This window comes from Narcine bancroftii, chromosome 5 (assembly GCF_036971445.1).
Source record: "Narcine bancroftii isolate sNarBan1 chromosome 5, sNarBan1.hap1, whole genome shotgun sequence".
NCBI lineage: Eukaryota > Metazoa > Chordata > Chondrichthyes > Torpediniformes > Narcinidae > Narcine > Narcine bancroftii.
The window spans coordinates 205023011-205035289 of NC_091473.1; the positions used below are offsets into that span (position 1 = coordinate 205023011).

The window sequence follows — 12279 nt, forward strand, 5'->3', positions numbered from 1 at the left end:
AGTGAAGGAAAGTGGAGGGGGGAGGGAGAATGGGGAGGGAGGGTAATGGAGACGGGAGGAAGTGGATTGAGAGCAAGAAAGGGGCCAAGGGCATGGCATGAATCAGGGAGGGTGGAGGGCCGGGAAGGAGCAGGAAGGGTGAGGAAGAGAAGGTGGGTGAGGGGAGGGAGGGACAGAGTGGGAAAGAGTTGGGGAGGGTCGGAGGGTATTGGAGTGGACTAGGGATTAGGGATGATGGAGGAAGAGGACAGAAGGAGTTAGGGACTGGTGTGAGTAGGCGAAGAGGGTGAGGGAAAGGTTGGGGGGGGTGGAAGAGGGGGGACCAGTGTGGAGCAGGATGTTGCAGAGGAGTGGCAGGGCAGAGGTGGATTGTGGTCTCGTCCCACCCAGCTCTCCCATCCTGACTCTGGGTGCTGGGTGTGACTTTTCCTGTCATTGCAGCGCTGCTGGGACATTGCCCTGGGACCCCTAAAGCAGGTGCCCATGAACCTGTTCATCATGTACATGGCAGGGAACACCATTTCTATCTTCCCCATCATGATGGTGTGTATGATGGCCTGGAGACCCATCCAGGCCCTGATGTCCATCTCCAGCAGTGAGTACCAGCTCCCCTACCCCTTCCATCCCCTCTGTCCTTCCTCCCCTGTCCCTCTCCCACTCCATCCCTCCCCTCTGTCCCTCCCCCCATCCCCGTTCTTTCTGTCTTCTCCATCCTGTCCCTCCCCCATCTTGTCCCTTACCCCCATTTCTCCTCCTCTGTGTCCCCTCCATTTCCCCCTTCCGTACCCTCTGTTTCTCCATTCCCCATCCCCTCCGTTTTCCACATCCCCTCTTTACCCCTTTGTCCCCCTCTCGTCCCCCCTTTCCTCCCTTTCTCCATCCTCTCCATTTCCCCGTCTCCTCTGTTCCCCCTCCAACCCCTCTGTTCCTCCAATTCCCCAGTTTCCTCACCTCATTCCCTCCATTCCTCCCCCACTTTTCCCTCCTTTTCGTCCCCTCTGTTCCCCCACCATCCCCTCTGCCTCTCCATTCTCCTCTGGCTGTCCTTTCCTTCCCTCCCATCCTCATCCACCCCCTACCTCCCTACCTTTCCTGTCCACCCCTCCCTCCCTGACCATCTTCTCCCTCCCATCTGCCACTCTCCCTCCCTTATTCATCTGTCACCATCTTTCTTGCCCCCTCCATTCCGTTAGTTCCTCTCACTCATCACATCCTCCCTGTCTTCTATAGTCCATCCCCTCCTCACCCTGCCGTCAGTCCTCTCCACCCATGTCTGTCCCCATTTCACTTCCACCATCCGCTGCCTTTGTTTCTCTCTACCTGTCCATCCTCATCTCAATTGTCTGTCCTTTTCTGTCTGTCTCCATCTCTCTTCCCCATCCCTCCGACCTGTTGGTTCCCTCACCCGTTTCAATCTCCTCTCTCTCTCTTGCAGCCTTCAAGCTCCTTGAGAGCTCAAGCCAGCAGTGGTTGCAGGGCCTGGTCTACCTCATTGGCAACCTGTTGGGCCTGGCCCTAGCTGTCTACAAATGCCAGTCAATGGGCTTGCTGCCCACCCATGCATCTGACTGGCTCGCCTTCATTGAAGCTCCCCAGGTGAGCCCCATGCTCTGCCATGGCTCCTCCTGGGCTGAGTTGGGGGTGGGGGAAGAAGGTGAGGAGGAACAGGAGGCTGTTCACCCTGCTTACCATGGGTACAGGGGGAGGCCAATACTGGGCTTGTCTTGTCCCCATGTGTCTGGCCTGACCTTCCAAATCCCCTACCCATTCGTGATCTGTCCCAGCACCTTTCAAGCATTGTTTTAGCCTCTGCAAACCCACGATGGGGACGTCCAGGTGTGGAGATCAAGAAGCAGGGTGGGGGGGGGGGGGGTGGGGTGGGAGATGTGGGATCTCAGTGAGGCCTCTGAAATCTGGAGGGATGTAGGAGTAACGTGTCTTATCCTGGAGTTGGGTCCTGTATGGCCAGCGGGTTGGGGGGGGGATTGGAATTTTGAGGGGAATTGGAATTTTGAGGGGAAAGGGCAGTGGGTGCATGGAAAGGGGTGTCTGTACCCTTCAGGCAGCACTGAAATCACTGTGGTCGGGGGGTGGGGTTGGGGGTTCTGGAAGGGTGGGTATTCAGTGGGTCTTGGACTGGGCTCTGCTTTCTGAGGTGCCCACCTATTGAGGGAGATCCCTGGCCATTCAGGGCCAGCCTCTCCTTATAACCTGAGCCTCTCTGGTCCATGGGAATGTCCCGGTGAAGGCTTCCTGCTTCTCCCCCTCCCCTCTCTGCCTCAATGTGACATCCTTCCCACAGCCAGGAGACAGGAGCTGCGCACAATTCTCCAAGCGCGGTCTTACCCACCTCTCATCCAGTCATGATGAGACGTCCCAGCTCCTGGACTCACTGCCCCGACCGGTGAAGGAAGGAAGACAATTTCCCTTCCTTCACTGCCCTGTCTCCCCGCTGTCAGTGAAGAGTACCCCTGCCCTTGAGGTCTCTTTTTTTTTCATGGATTTTAGGCTGCAATGTTTGGGACAAAGACCCATTTTTGCCCCAATGACCAGCAAATTTCTAATCAAACAATTCACGTGAGATTAAAGGGCACATTCCAGATTTTATTCAAGGTTATTTGTGTACATTTTGGTTTGACCATGTAGAAATGACAGCACGTTTTATACATAGCCCCTCATTTCAGAGCACCATAATGTTTGGACATTTGACTCCATGGGTGTTTGGGAGTACTCAGGTATGTTTAATTGTTTCCTTGGTGCAGGTATAAGAGAACCAGGCATGCTTCTTAGCTTTTGATCACCTTTGGAGTCTGTAGGTGGCATTTTTCAACATGAGGACCAGAGTTGTGTCAAAGAAGTCATTATGAGGCTGGCAAACAATAAAACAATAAGAGACATCGCCCAAATGTTAGAATGACCAAAATCAACAGTTTGGATCATTATTAAGAAGAAAGAGCGTACTGGTGAGCTCAGTAATCGCAAAAGGGACTGATATTCCAAGGAAGGCCTCCATTACTGCAGTCAGAAGATTTAAAGGTAAAGGTTCCATTTTTGTCATGTAATACTACATTTAGAATGTAACATGCATGAAGTTCTTTAACACTCTACCGTGAGGAAGACAGAGAGTTGCCACTTGGTCCAGCGCCCCTCACAGAAATGAGGCCCCAGTGAGGAATGAAGTTGCAACCCCTGATTTACAAAACCAGTGCTCTAACCACTTAGCTCTCATCGTGAAGAAAAATCCCCAAACCCCTGTCCAGCAGAGCAGGAACTTTCTTTAAGTGGCGGGTGTGGATGTATCTATGACGACTGTTTGCAGAAGACTTCATGAATAGAAATACAGAGGCTACACCGTCAGATGCAAACCACTAGTTCGCCACAGAAACAGAGTGGCCAGGTTACAGTTTGCCAAGAAATATTTAAAAGAGCCTGCAGAATTCTGGAAAAAGATCTTGTGGCCAGATGAGATCAAGACTCAAGAACTCATCCATAGATTTGAATGAATATGCAACAGGTGTCACTGACTTCATCAAGACCTGCATGGACGAGTGTGTGCCCTCATGCATATACCGGGTGTTCCCCAACCAGAAGCCCTGGATGGATCTGAGAATCCAGAACGAGGGAGGGAACATGGGCTGTTAAGGCTGGGAATCGGGATCTTTACAAGAGGTCCAGGTATGGCCTACTGAAGGACATCTCTGAAGTAAAGTGGCAATTCCAGAGGAAGCTAGAGATGGAGACAGATACATGCCAGCTATGGCAGGGAGGGCAGACCATTGCAGCCTACGAAGTGAGGGTGAACACTGTAGCTGGCCATGATGTCTCACTGTCCGATGAACTGATCACCTATGTCCACTTTGAGAAGAACCAAAGAATGCCTACTAGAATCCTTGAAAAGGCTCAGGATCCTGTGATATCTGTCTCTGAGTGCAACATCAGAACATCATTCAAGAGGATGATGCCTTGCAAGGCATCAGGGTGATAGTGTACCTGGCAGGGTACTGAAAATCTGCACCAACCAACTAGCTGGAGTGTTCACGGACATTTTCAACCTCTCATTGCTGCAGTCAAGAGGTTCCCACCTGCCTCAAAAGGGCATCAATTATCCTGGTACCCAGTGTGAGCTACTTCAACAACTACCACTCAGTAACACTAACTTAAACTGTGTTGAAATGCTTTGAGAGTTTGGTCATGGCCAGAATTAACACGTACCTAAGCAAAGATCTGGACTCACTACAATTTGTCTATCATCACAAATCACTCCACAGGACATGAAATTTTACTGGCTCTCCACTCAGCTCTGGGTCAGCTTGAAAACAGCAAAATTTATACATACAGCTACTCTTCATCGACTACAGCTTGACCTTCAATACCATTATTCCCTCAGTGCTGGTCAAGAAGCTACAAACTGTAGGCCTCTGTACTCCACTCTGCAACTGGATCCTTGGCTTTCTCTGCAGAAGACCACAGTCTGTATGAATTGGGAACAACATCTCCTCACTGATTATCAACACAGGCGCACCCAAAGGATGTGGGCTTAGCCACTGTTCTACTCATTATACACCCATGACTGTGTGGCCAGGTGCAATCCCAATGCCATCTACAAATTTGCCGACGACAGAATCACAAACGGCAATGAGAAAGTGAACAGTAGGGAGGTAGATCAGCTCGTTGAAAGGTGTAACGACAACAACCTTACACTCAATGTCAGCAAAACCAAAGATGATTGTGGTCTTCAGAAGGAAGTCGGGGGAACATGACCCAATCTTCATCAAGGGGTCAGTACTGGAGAGAGTCAAGAACTTCAAATTACTGGTGTCAACATCTCTGAGGATCTGTCCTGGAGCCTCCACGTTGGTGTAATTACAAAAAGGGTTCCCCAGCGACTAAACTTTAAGAGGTGTCTGAGAAGATTTGATATGTCACTGAAGACTCTCATAAACTTCTATAGAAGCATTCTGGCTGGTTACATCACTGTCTGGTGTGGAGGCGCCAACTCTCAGGGCAAAAATAAACTCCAGAGGGTTGTTAACTTGGCCTGTGAAATCACAAGCACCAGACTTCACTCCATCGAGAACATCTACATAAAGCAGTGTCTTAAAAAAGCAGCTTCTGTCAAGACCCCCACCTTGCCCTCTTCACTCTGCTACCATGGAGGAAAATGTACAGGAGTCTGAAGATGAGCACTCAGTGGCTCAAGGACAGCTTCTTCCCCGCTGTCATCAGATTCCTGAATAATCAATGAACCAAAGACCCTACCTCACTTTTCGTGCACGATTTTTTTTATTAGTAATGTTGTAAGATGGTCCATAATATGAATGTTTGCTCTATGATGCTGTTGCTAAACACCGAGTTTCATGATTTGTTCATGACGCTAAATTCTGATTCTGATTAACCTATATCGGAGTGGTGGCAAAAGAAAAATGTGGAGGTATAAAGGAACTGCCAAAGATCCAACCCCATCTATGAAACATGATGGTGGGGGTGTTATGACCTGGCCGTGTATTGGCTGCCACAGGTGCTGACGCACTTCTCTTCATTGAGGAGGTAACTGCTTGATGACCAGGAGCAAAATAAGGTGAATAGAAACATCTGCTCAAGTTTGAGCAAATGTCTCCAAACTCATTGGGTGGCGCTTCATCCCACAGCAGGACTACGATCCCAAGCGTGCTGCTCACTCAACAAAGGAGTATTTCAAAGCTTGAAGCAGGAAAATTCATGAATGGCCAAGACAGTCACCCGATCCAAATCCAATTGAGCTTAAGGGTACAAGCAGGAGGCCTGGCGGAGCATCACCAGAGAAGATGCTCAGCACCAGGCAACGCCTATGAATCACAGACTTGAGCTGTCATTGCATGAAAGCGATACATGTTATTGCTGTGTCCCAAACATTACGGTGACCTGAAATGGGAGGATTATGTATAAAAATTGATGTAATTTCTACATGATCCAACCAAAATATAGACAAATTACTTGGAATAAGATCTGGAATGTGCACTTTAATCACATGTAAATTGTTTGATTATAAATTTAAAGCTGTGGAGCACAAGGGCAAATGAAGGAAAAACTTGTCTGTCCCAAACATTGTGGAGCGCACAGTAAGTTTATTCATTTCAGTCATCCAAGCAAAGGGTCTCTCCCCCACCTTTCCCCTGACAAGCAGGGGAGTCGAGGGAGTGAGGCAAGGTGGGAGGGGAGGGTGAGATGGGTGGTGGAAGGGCTGGGGGGGAAACGATGGACAGGTCACTCATCTCCTGTTTCCCATTCTGCAGAGAGTGGAGTACGCAGGAGGGGGCTTCATTCTGTGACCAGCTAATTCCTCCTGGACCTTTGGCAAACACCTGGGAAGCTTCGGCGAGATCCTGGAATTGGCCGTCTCCTGTCGGGAGTAGGGACTGGGGGAAGGATCTCCTTGGTACTCTCAGCATAGGGGTAGGAGGTGGGAGGGCCCTCTCTCTTCTGACTACCTTGCCTCTCGTTTGCCCTCCCCCTCTTTCATTTCCCTCCCCGATCTCTCATGACCTCTGCCCCTCTTTTGTTTGGCATTCTTCCACTCCTCTTCCTTTCTCATTTTCCCTATCCTCTGATTCTCATTCCCCCTCTCCTCCTTTCTGCTTTCTCATTCCCCATCTGTGATCTCTTCCTCATCATCCAACTCTCATCTCCTTTTACTTTCCTCTCTTTCTCATAGCCCCTCTTCTTTGCCCTTAATTCCCTCTCCCTCCCCTTCTCCATTCCTGTTCTCCCTCTTCTGTACCTCAGTCCCCCACTGCCTCTCATTCCCCCTCCCCTATCGTTCCAGCTTTCTGCCCCCCCTTTCCACTGTGTTTCCCCTCTCTTCCCTATTTTCCGGTGTCCTGATTTCCTGATTGGGTTGGTTCTGCTTCACCTCTTTGCTCTCTCAGGAGGGGGCATGATGCCATCCCCTGCCCCTGACCCCCAACTCTCTTGTTTTCAAGACCTATGCTCCTCCCCAGGAAGGAACCCCCACCACCCCTCAACCTGGGTTCCTCCAGCGAGCTGGGCTTGACAAGCAGACGGATCTGTGCAATTGTTACTTCCGTGTGTGAAATAAAGAGACTTCCCAAACTGGGATGTGAGTGTGGCACTGTATTCCATCTGGTCAGAACGCAGGCCCAGGAGAGGCCAGAACTGGCAGCGGAATCTCCCTGGTAGCAAAGTGAATGGGAACTGAATGTTCTCCTGGGTCAAAGAGTTTATTACCTGGGGCAAGTGGGGTTTTCCTGGTTGGAGAAGGTGTTACCCAGGGAAGGTGGGGTGTTTCTGGTCAGAGAGGGCGTTACCCAGGGAATATGGGGTGTTTCTGGTCGGTGAGCGGTTACCCGGGGAAGGTGGAGTGTTTCTCGTTGGAGGGTGTGACCCAGGGAAGGTGAATATACAGACATACACACACATCAACCAGCAAATTGCATGATTGCTTTAATTTCATTTGCTATTTATTGAAAGGAGTTTGTTGCTTCCACAGACTATGATCCACCTTCCAATATAGACACAAACAGGAGTCCCGGACGAGGAGATTCTCGTTGGCACCTCTGGGTAGGGCATCAGGGAGGCAATCTCTGCGATCAGTGGTTCCTGAAGAGCCCCCATATAAATTTATGAGGGTCCACCAGGCGGGCACCAGTGGAGGAAGTAGACGGTCCCTGAGTCATCGCCACATGCCAGTTGAGCTGGAGAGGACGGGTTCACCATCAGGCATTGGACTGCAGACTGGCAGGGGAAGAGTCCAACCTGTGGAGGGAGGGGGAGATAGTCACAGAGGGTTGCGAGAGGGAGAAGGTCATGGAAGGGGATGAAAAAAGCTTTTTCAACCTGTGGGAGAAAACTTAGGGGTTTCCTACCTGTGTGGGAGAGAGATGAGGGGAATATTCTGGCCCAGAGGAGAGGGGAAGGGGGAGAGGGATGAGGAGAGCGAAGGTAGGCAGGGAATGAGGGCTGATTTACCTGTTTTAGGGTCTCTCGGTCCCACAGCCGCACTGTTTGGTCAAAGGAAGCTGTTGCAATTATGTCTTCAGTTTCCGCGACAGCAGATACTCGGTCAGAATGTACCTGGTGATTGAATGGGGGAGTGGTCAATGAGACACAGACTCGCACCATTCCAACTTTTCTGTCTCACAAACCTAGAATAAAGAACACTCCGCACTCTCCTGTCACCCTCCCTGGGACAGACCCAGAATAAAGCTCCCTCTGCACTGTCTTGTCACAATCCCCGGGACCTACCCAGAATAAAGCTCCCTCCGCACTCTCCTGTCAAACTTTCCATGGGACGGACCCAGAGTAAAGCTTCCTCCACACTGTCCTGTCAGAATCCCTGGGATAGACCCTGAGTAAATATTCCTCTGCACTTTCGTGTCACACTCTCCCCGGGACAGAACCAGAGTAAAGCTCCATCTGCATTGCCCTGTCAAACTCTCCCCGGGAACAATATAGAGTAAAGCTCCCTCCACACTGTCCTGTCACATGAACCCGGGAACAGTCCCAGAACAAAGCTCACTCCACATTGTCCTGTCTCACTCTCCCCAGGACAGACCCAGAGTAAAGTTTCCTCCGAACAGTCCAGTCACACTCTCCCCAGGATGGACAAAGAGTAAACATTGCTCCGCACCATCCCGTCACACTCTCCCTGAGACAGACGCAGAGTAAAGCTCCCTTCGCACTGTCCTGTCACACTCTCCCCAGGAGGGACCCAGAGTAAAGCTTCCTCCTCACTGTCCTGTCACACTCCCCAGGAAGGACCCAGAGTAAAGCTTCCTCCTCACTGTCCTGTCACACTCTCCTCAGGACAGACCCAGATTAAAGCTTCCACACCAATGTCCTGTCACAATCCTCGGGACAGACTCAGAATAATGCACCCTCCACACTGCTCTGTTACAAACCCTGGGATAGACCCAGAATAAAGCTCCCTCCACATTCTCCTGTGAAACTTTCCATGTGATGGACCCAGAGTAAAGCTTCCTCACACTGTCCTGTCACACTCTTCCCAGGACAGAACCAGAGTAAAACTCACTGCACACTGTCCTGTCACACTCTCCCCGGGATTGACACAGAGTAAAGTTCCCTCCGCACCGTCCAGTCACTCTCTCCCCAGGATGGACCGAGAATAAAGCTCTCTCCTGTCACGCTCTCCCGGGGACAGACCCAGAGTAAAGCTTCCTCCGTACTGTCCTGTCACACTCTCCACGCGTCTGACCCAGAATAAAGCTACCTTCGCACTGATCTGTCACACTCCCTCCGTGTAGACACAGAATAAAGCTCCTTCCAGACCATCCATAACACTCTCCAGGGGACAGAGCCAGATTAAAGCTCCATCCTCACTCTCCTGTCACAATCTCCCCGGGACAGAAACAGAGTAAAGCTCCCTCTGCCTTGTCCTGTCAAACTCTCGCCGGGAAGGACCTAGAGTAAAGCTCCCTCCGCACTGTCCTGGGACACTCACCCCAGGACAGTCCCAGAAAAAAGCTCCCTCCACCTGTCCTGTCACACTCTCCCAGGGACAGACCCAGAGTAAAGCTCATTCCACACCGTCCTGTCACAATCCCCAGGACAGACCCAGAATATAGCCCCCTCCGCACTCTCCTGTCACACTTTCCATGGGAGAATCCCAGAGTATAGTTCCCTCCGTACCGTCAAGTCACTCTCTCTCCGGGTTGGACCCAGAATAAAGCTCCCTTTGCACTGTCCTGCCACACTCTCCACCGGACAGACTCATAATAATGTTTCCACCGCACTGTCCTGTTACACGCTCCCCCTGTAGACACAGAATAAAGCTCTCTCTGCACCGTCCTGTCACACTCCCCAGGAAGGACCCAGAGTAAAGCTTCCTCCTCACTGTCCTGTCACACTCTCCTCAGGACAGACCCAGATTAAAGCTTCCACACCAATGTCCTGTCAAAATCCCCGGTACAGACCCAGAATAAAGCTCCTTCCGCACTCTCCTGTCACACACACCTCGAGACAGACCCAGATTAAAGCTTCCTCCGCAATGTCCTGTCAAAACCACTGGGACAGACCCAAAATAAAACTCTCTGTGCACTGTCCTGTCACAATCCACGGGATAGACCCAGAATAATGCTCCCTCTGCACTGTCCTGTCACACTCTCCCCGGAACAGACCCAGAGTAAACCTCCCTCTGCACTGTCCTGTCAAACTCTCCTCCGGACAGACCCAGATGAAAGCTTCCTCCGCAATGTACTGTCAAAATCCCCGGGACAGACCGAGAATAAAGCTCCCTCCACACTCTCCTGTTAAACATTCCATGGGACGGAGCCAGTGTAAAGCTTCCTCCACAATGTCCTGTCACACTCTCACCAGTATTGACACAGAGTAAATTCCCTCCGGACCATCCAGTCACACTCTCCCTGGGATGGACACAGAGTAAAGCTCCTCCACACTGTCCTGACACAATCCCCGGGACAGACCCGGAATAAATTCCCTCTGCACTGTCCAGACACAGTCCCTGGGACAGACCCAGAATAATGCTCCCTCCGCATTATCCTGTCAAACTTTCCATGTGACGGACCCAGAGTAAAGCTTCCTCACACTGTCCTGTCACACTCTCCCAGGATTGACACAGAGTAAATTCCCTCGCACCGTCCAGTCACTCTCTACCCGGGATGGACCGAGAATAAAGCTCCCTCCTCACTCTCCTGTCAAAATCTCCCCGGGACAGACTCAGAGTAAAGCTCATTCCACACTGTCCTGTCACAATTCCCGGGACAAATCCAGAATAATGTACTGTGCTGTCAAAGACTCCACAGGACAGACCCAGAGTAAAGCTCCCTCCGCCCTATCCTGTCACAATCCCGGGACAGACCCAAAATAAAGCTCCCTCTGCACTCTCCTGTCACACTTTCCAAGGGACAGACCCAGGGTAAAGTTTCCTCCGTACCGTCCAGTCACACTCTCCGTGGGATGGACCCAGAACAAAACTCCCTTTGCACTGTCCTGTCACACTCTCGACGGTACAGTCACATAATAAGGTTCCCTCCGCAATATCCTGTCATGCTCTCCCCCGGTAGACCCAGAATAAAGCTCCCATCGCACTGTCCTATCACATTTTCCACGGGTCGGACCCAGAATAAAGCTTCCTCCGCATTGTCCTGTCACACTCTCCCCGGGATTGACAAAGAGTAAAGTTCCCTCCGCACCGTCCAGTCACTCTTTCCCCGGGATGGACCGAGAATTAAGCTCCCTCCTCACTCTCCTGTCACACTCTCCCAGGGACAGACCCAGAGTAAAGCTTCCTCCCTACTGTCCTGTCACACTCTCCCCGGGACAGACCCAAAATAATGTTTCCTCTGCACTGTCCTATCACACTCTCCCCCAGTTGACCCAAAATAAAGTTCTCTCTGCACTGTCCTCTCACACTCTCCCGGGGACAGACCCAGAGTAAAGCTTCCTCCATACTGACCTGTCACACTCCCCGGGACAGACCCAGATTAAAGCTTACTCCACACTATCCTGTCACACTCTCGACGGGACAGACCCATAATAATGTTTGCTCCGCACTGTCCTGTCACACTCTCCCCCAGTAGACCCAGACTAAAGCTCTCTCCGCATTGTCCTGTCACAATCCCCGTGATGGATCGAGAATAAAGTTCCCTCCTCACTCTCCTGTCAAAATCTCCCCAGGACAGACCCAGAGTAAAGCTCATTCCACACTGTCCTGTCACAATTCCTGGGACAAATCCAGAATAATGTACCCTCTGTACTGTTCTGTCAAAGACTCCACAGGACAGACCCAGAGTAAAGCTCCCTCCGCCCTGTCCTGTCACAATCTCGGGACAGATCCAAAATAAAGCTCCCTCCGCATTCTCCTGTCACACTTTCCATGGGACAGACCCAAGGTAAAGTTTCCTCCATACCGTCCAGTCACACTCTCATTGGGATGGACCCAGAATAAAACTCCCTTTGCACTGTCCTGTTACACTCTCTGAAGTACAGAGCCATAATAAGGTTCCCTCCGTAATATCGTGTCACACCCTCCCCCAGTAGACCCAGAGTAAAGCTCTCTCTGCACTGTCCTGTCACACTCTCCTCGGGACAGACAAAGAGTAAAGATGCATCCGCACTGTCCAGTCACTCTTCAGGAAGGACCCAGAATAAAGCTCCCATCGCACTGTCCTATCACATTTTCCACGGGTCGGACCCAGAATAAAACTTCCTCCGCATTGTCCTGTCACACTCTCCCCAGGATTGACACAGAGTAAAGTTCCCTACACACCGTCCAGTCACTCTCTGCCCGGGATGGACCGAGAA

At 51.1% G+C, this 12279-nt stretch overlaps 2 protein-coding genes across 13 annotated transcripts in view; one reads left to right on the forward strand and one right to left on the reverse strand.

Annotated features, from left to right (window-relative positions):
- Positions 1–7093, forward strand: part of LOC138764637 (ER membrane protein complex subunit 4) — an 8397-nt gene extending 1304 nt beyond the window's left edge. For all 4 annotated transcript variants that reach the window (XM_069940821.1, XM_069940819.1, XM_069940823.1 and 1 more), the window contains exons 3-5: positions 442–595; positions 1436–1596; positions 6273–7093. In XM_069940821.1, coding sequence (XP_069796922.1) covers positions 442–595; positions 1436–1596; positions 6273–6308 — 351 coding nt within the window. In that variant the 3' untranslated portion in view covers positions 6309–7093. The remainder of the gene's footprint in view (positions 1–441; positions 596–1435; positions 1597–6272) is intronic.
- A 346-nt stretch (positions 7094–7439) lies between these two features.
- tep1 (telomerase-associated protein 1) overlaps positions 7440–12279 on the reverse strand; it is a 127856-nt gene continuing 123016 nt past the window's right edge. For all 9 annotated transcript variants that reach the window (XM_069940811.1, XM_069940809.1, XM_069940812.1 and 6 more), the window contains 2 exons: positions 7966–8070; positions 7440–7752 (listed from right to left, as the gene is read on the reverse strand). In XM_069940811.1, the coding sequence (XP_069796912.1) occupies positions 7618–7752; positions 7966–8070 (240 nt within the window). In that variant the 3' untranslated portion in view covers positions 7440–7617. The remainder of the gene's footprint in view (positions 7753–7965; positions 8071–12279) is intronic.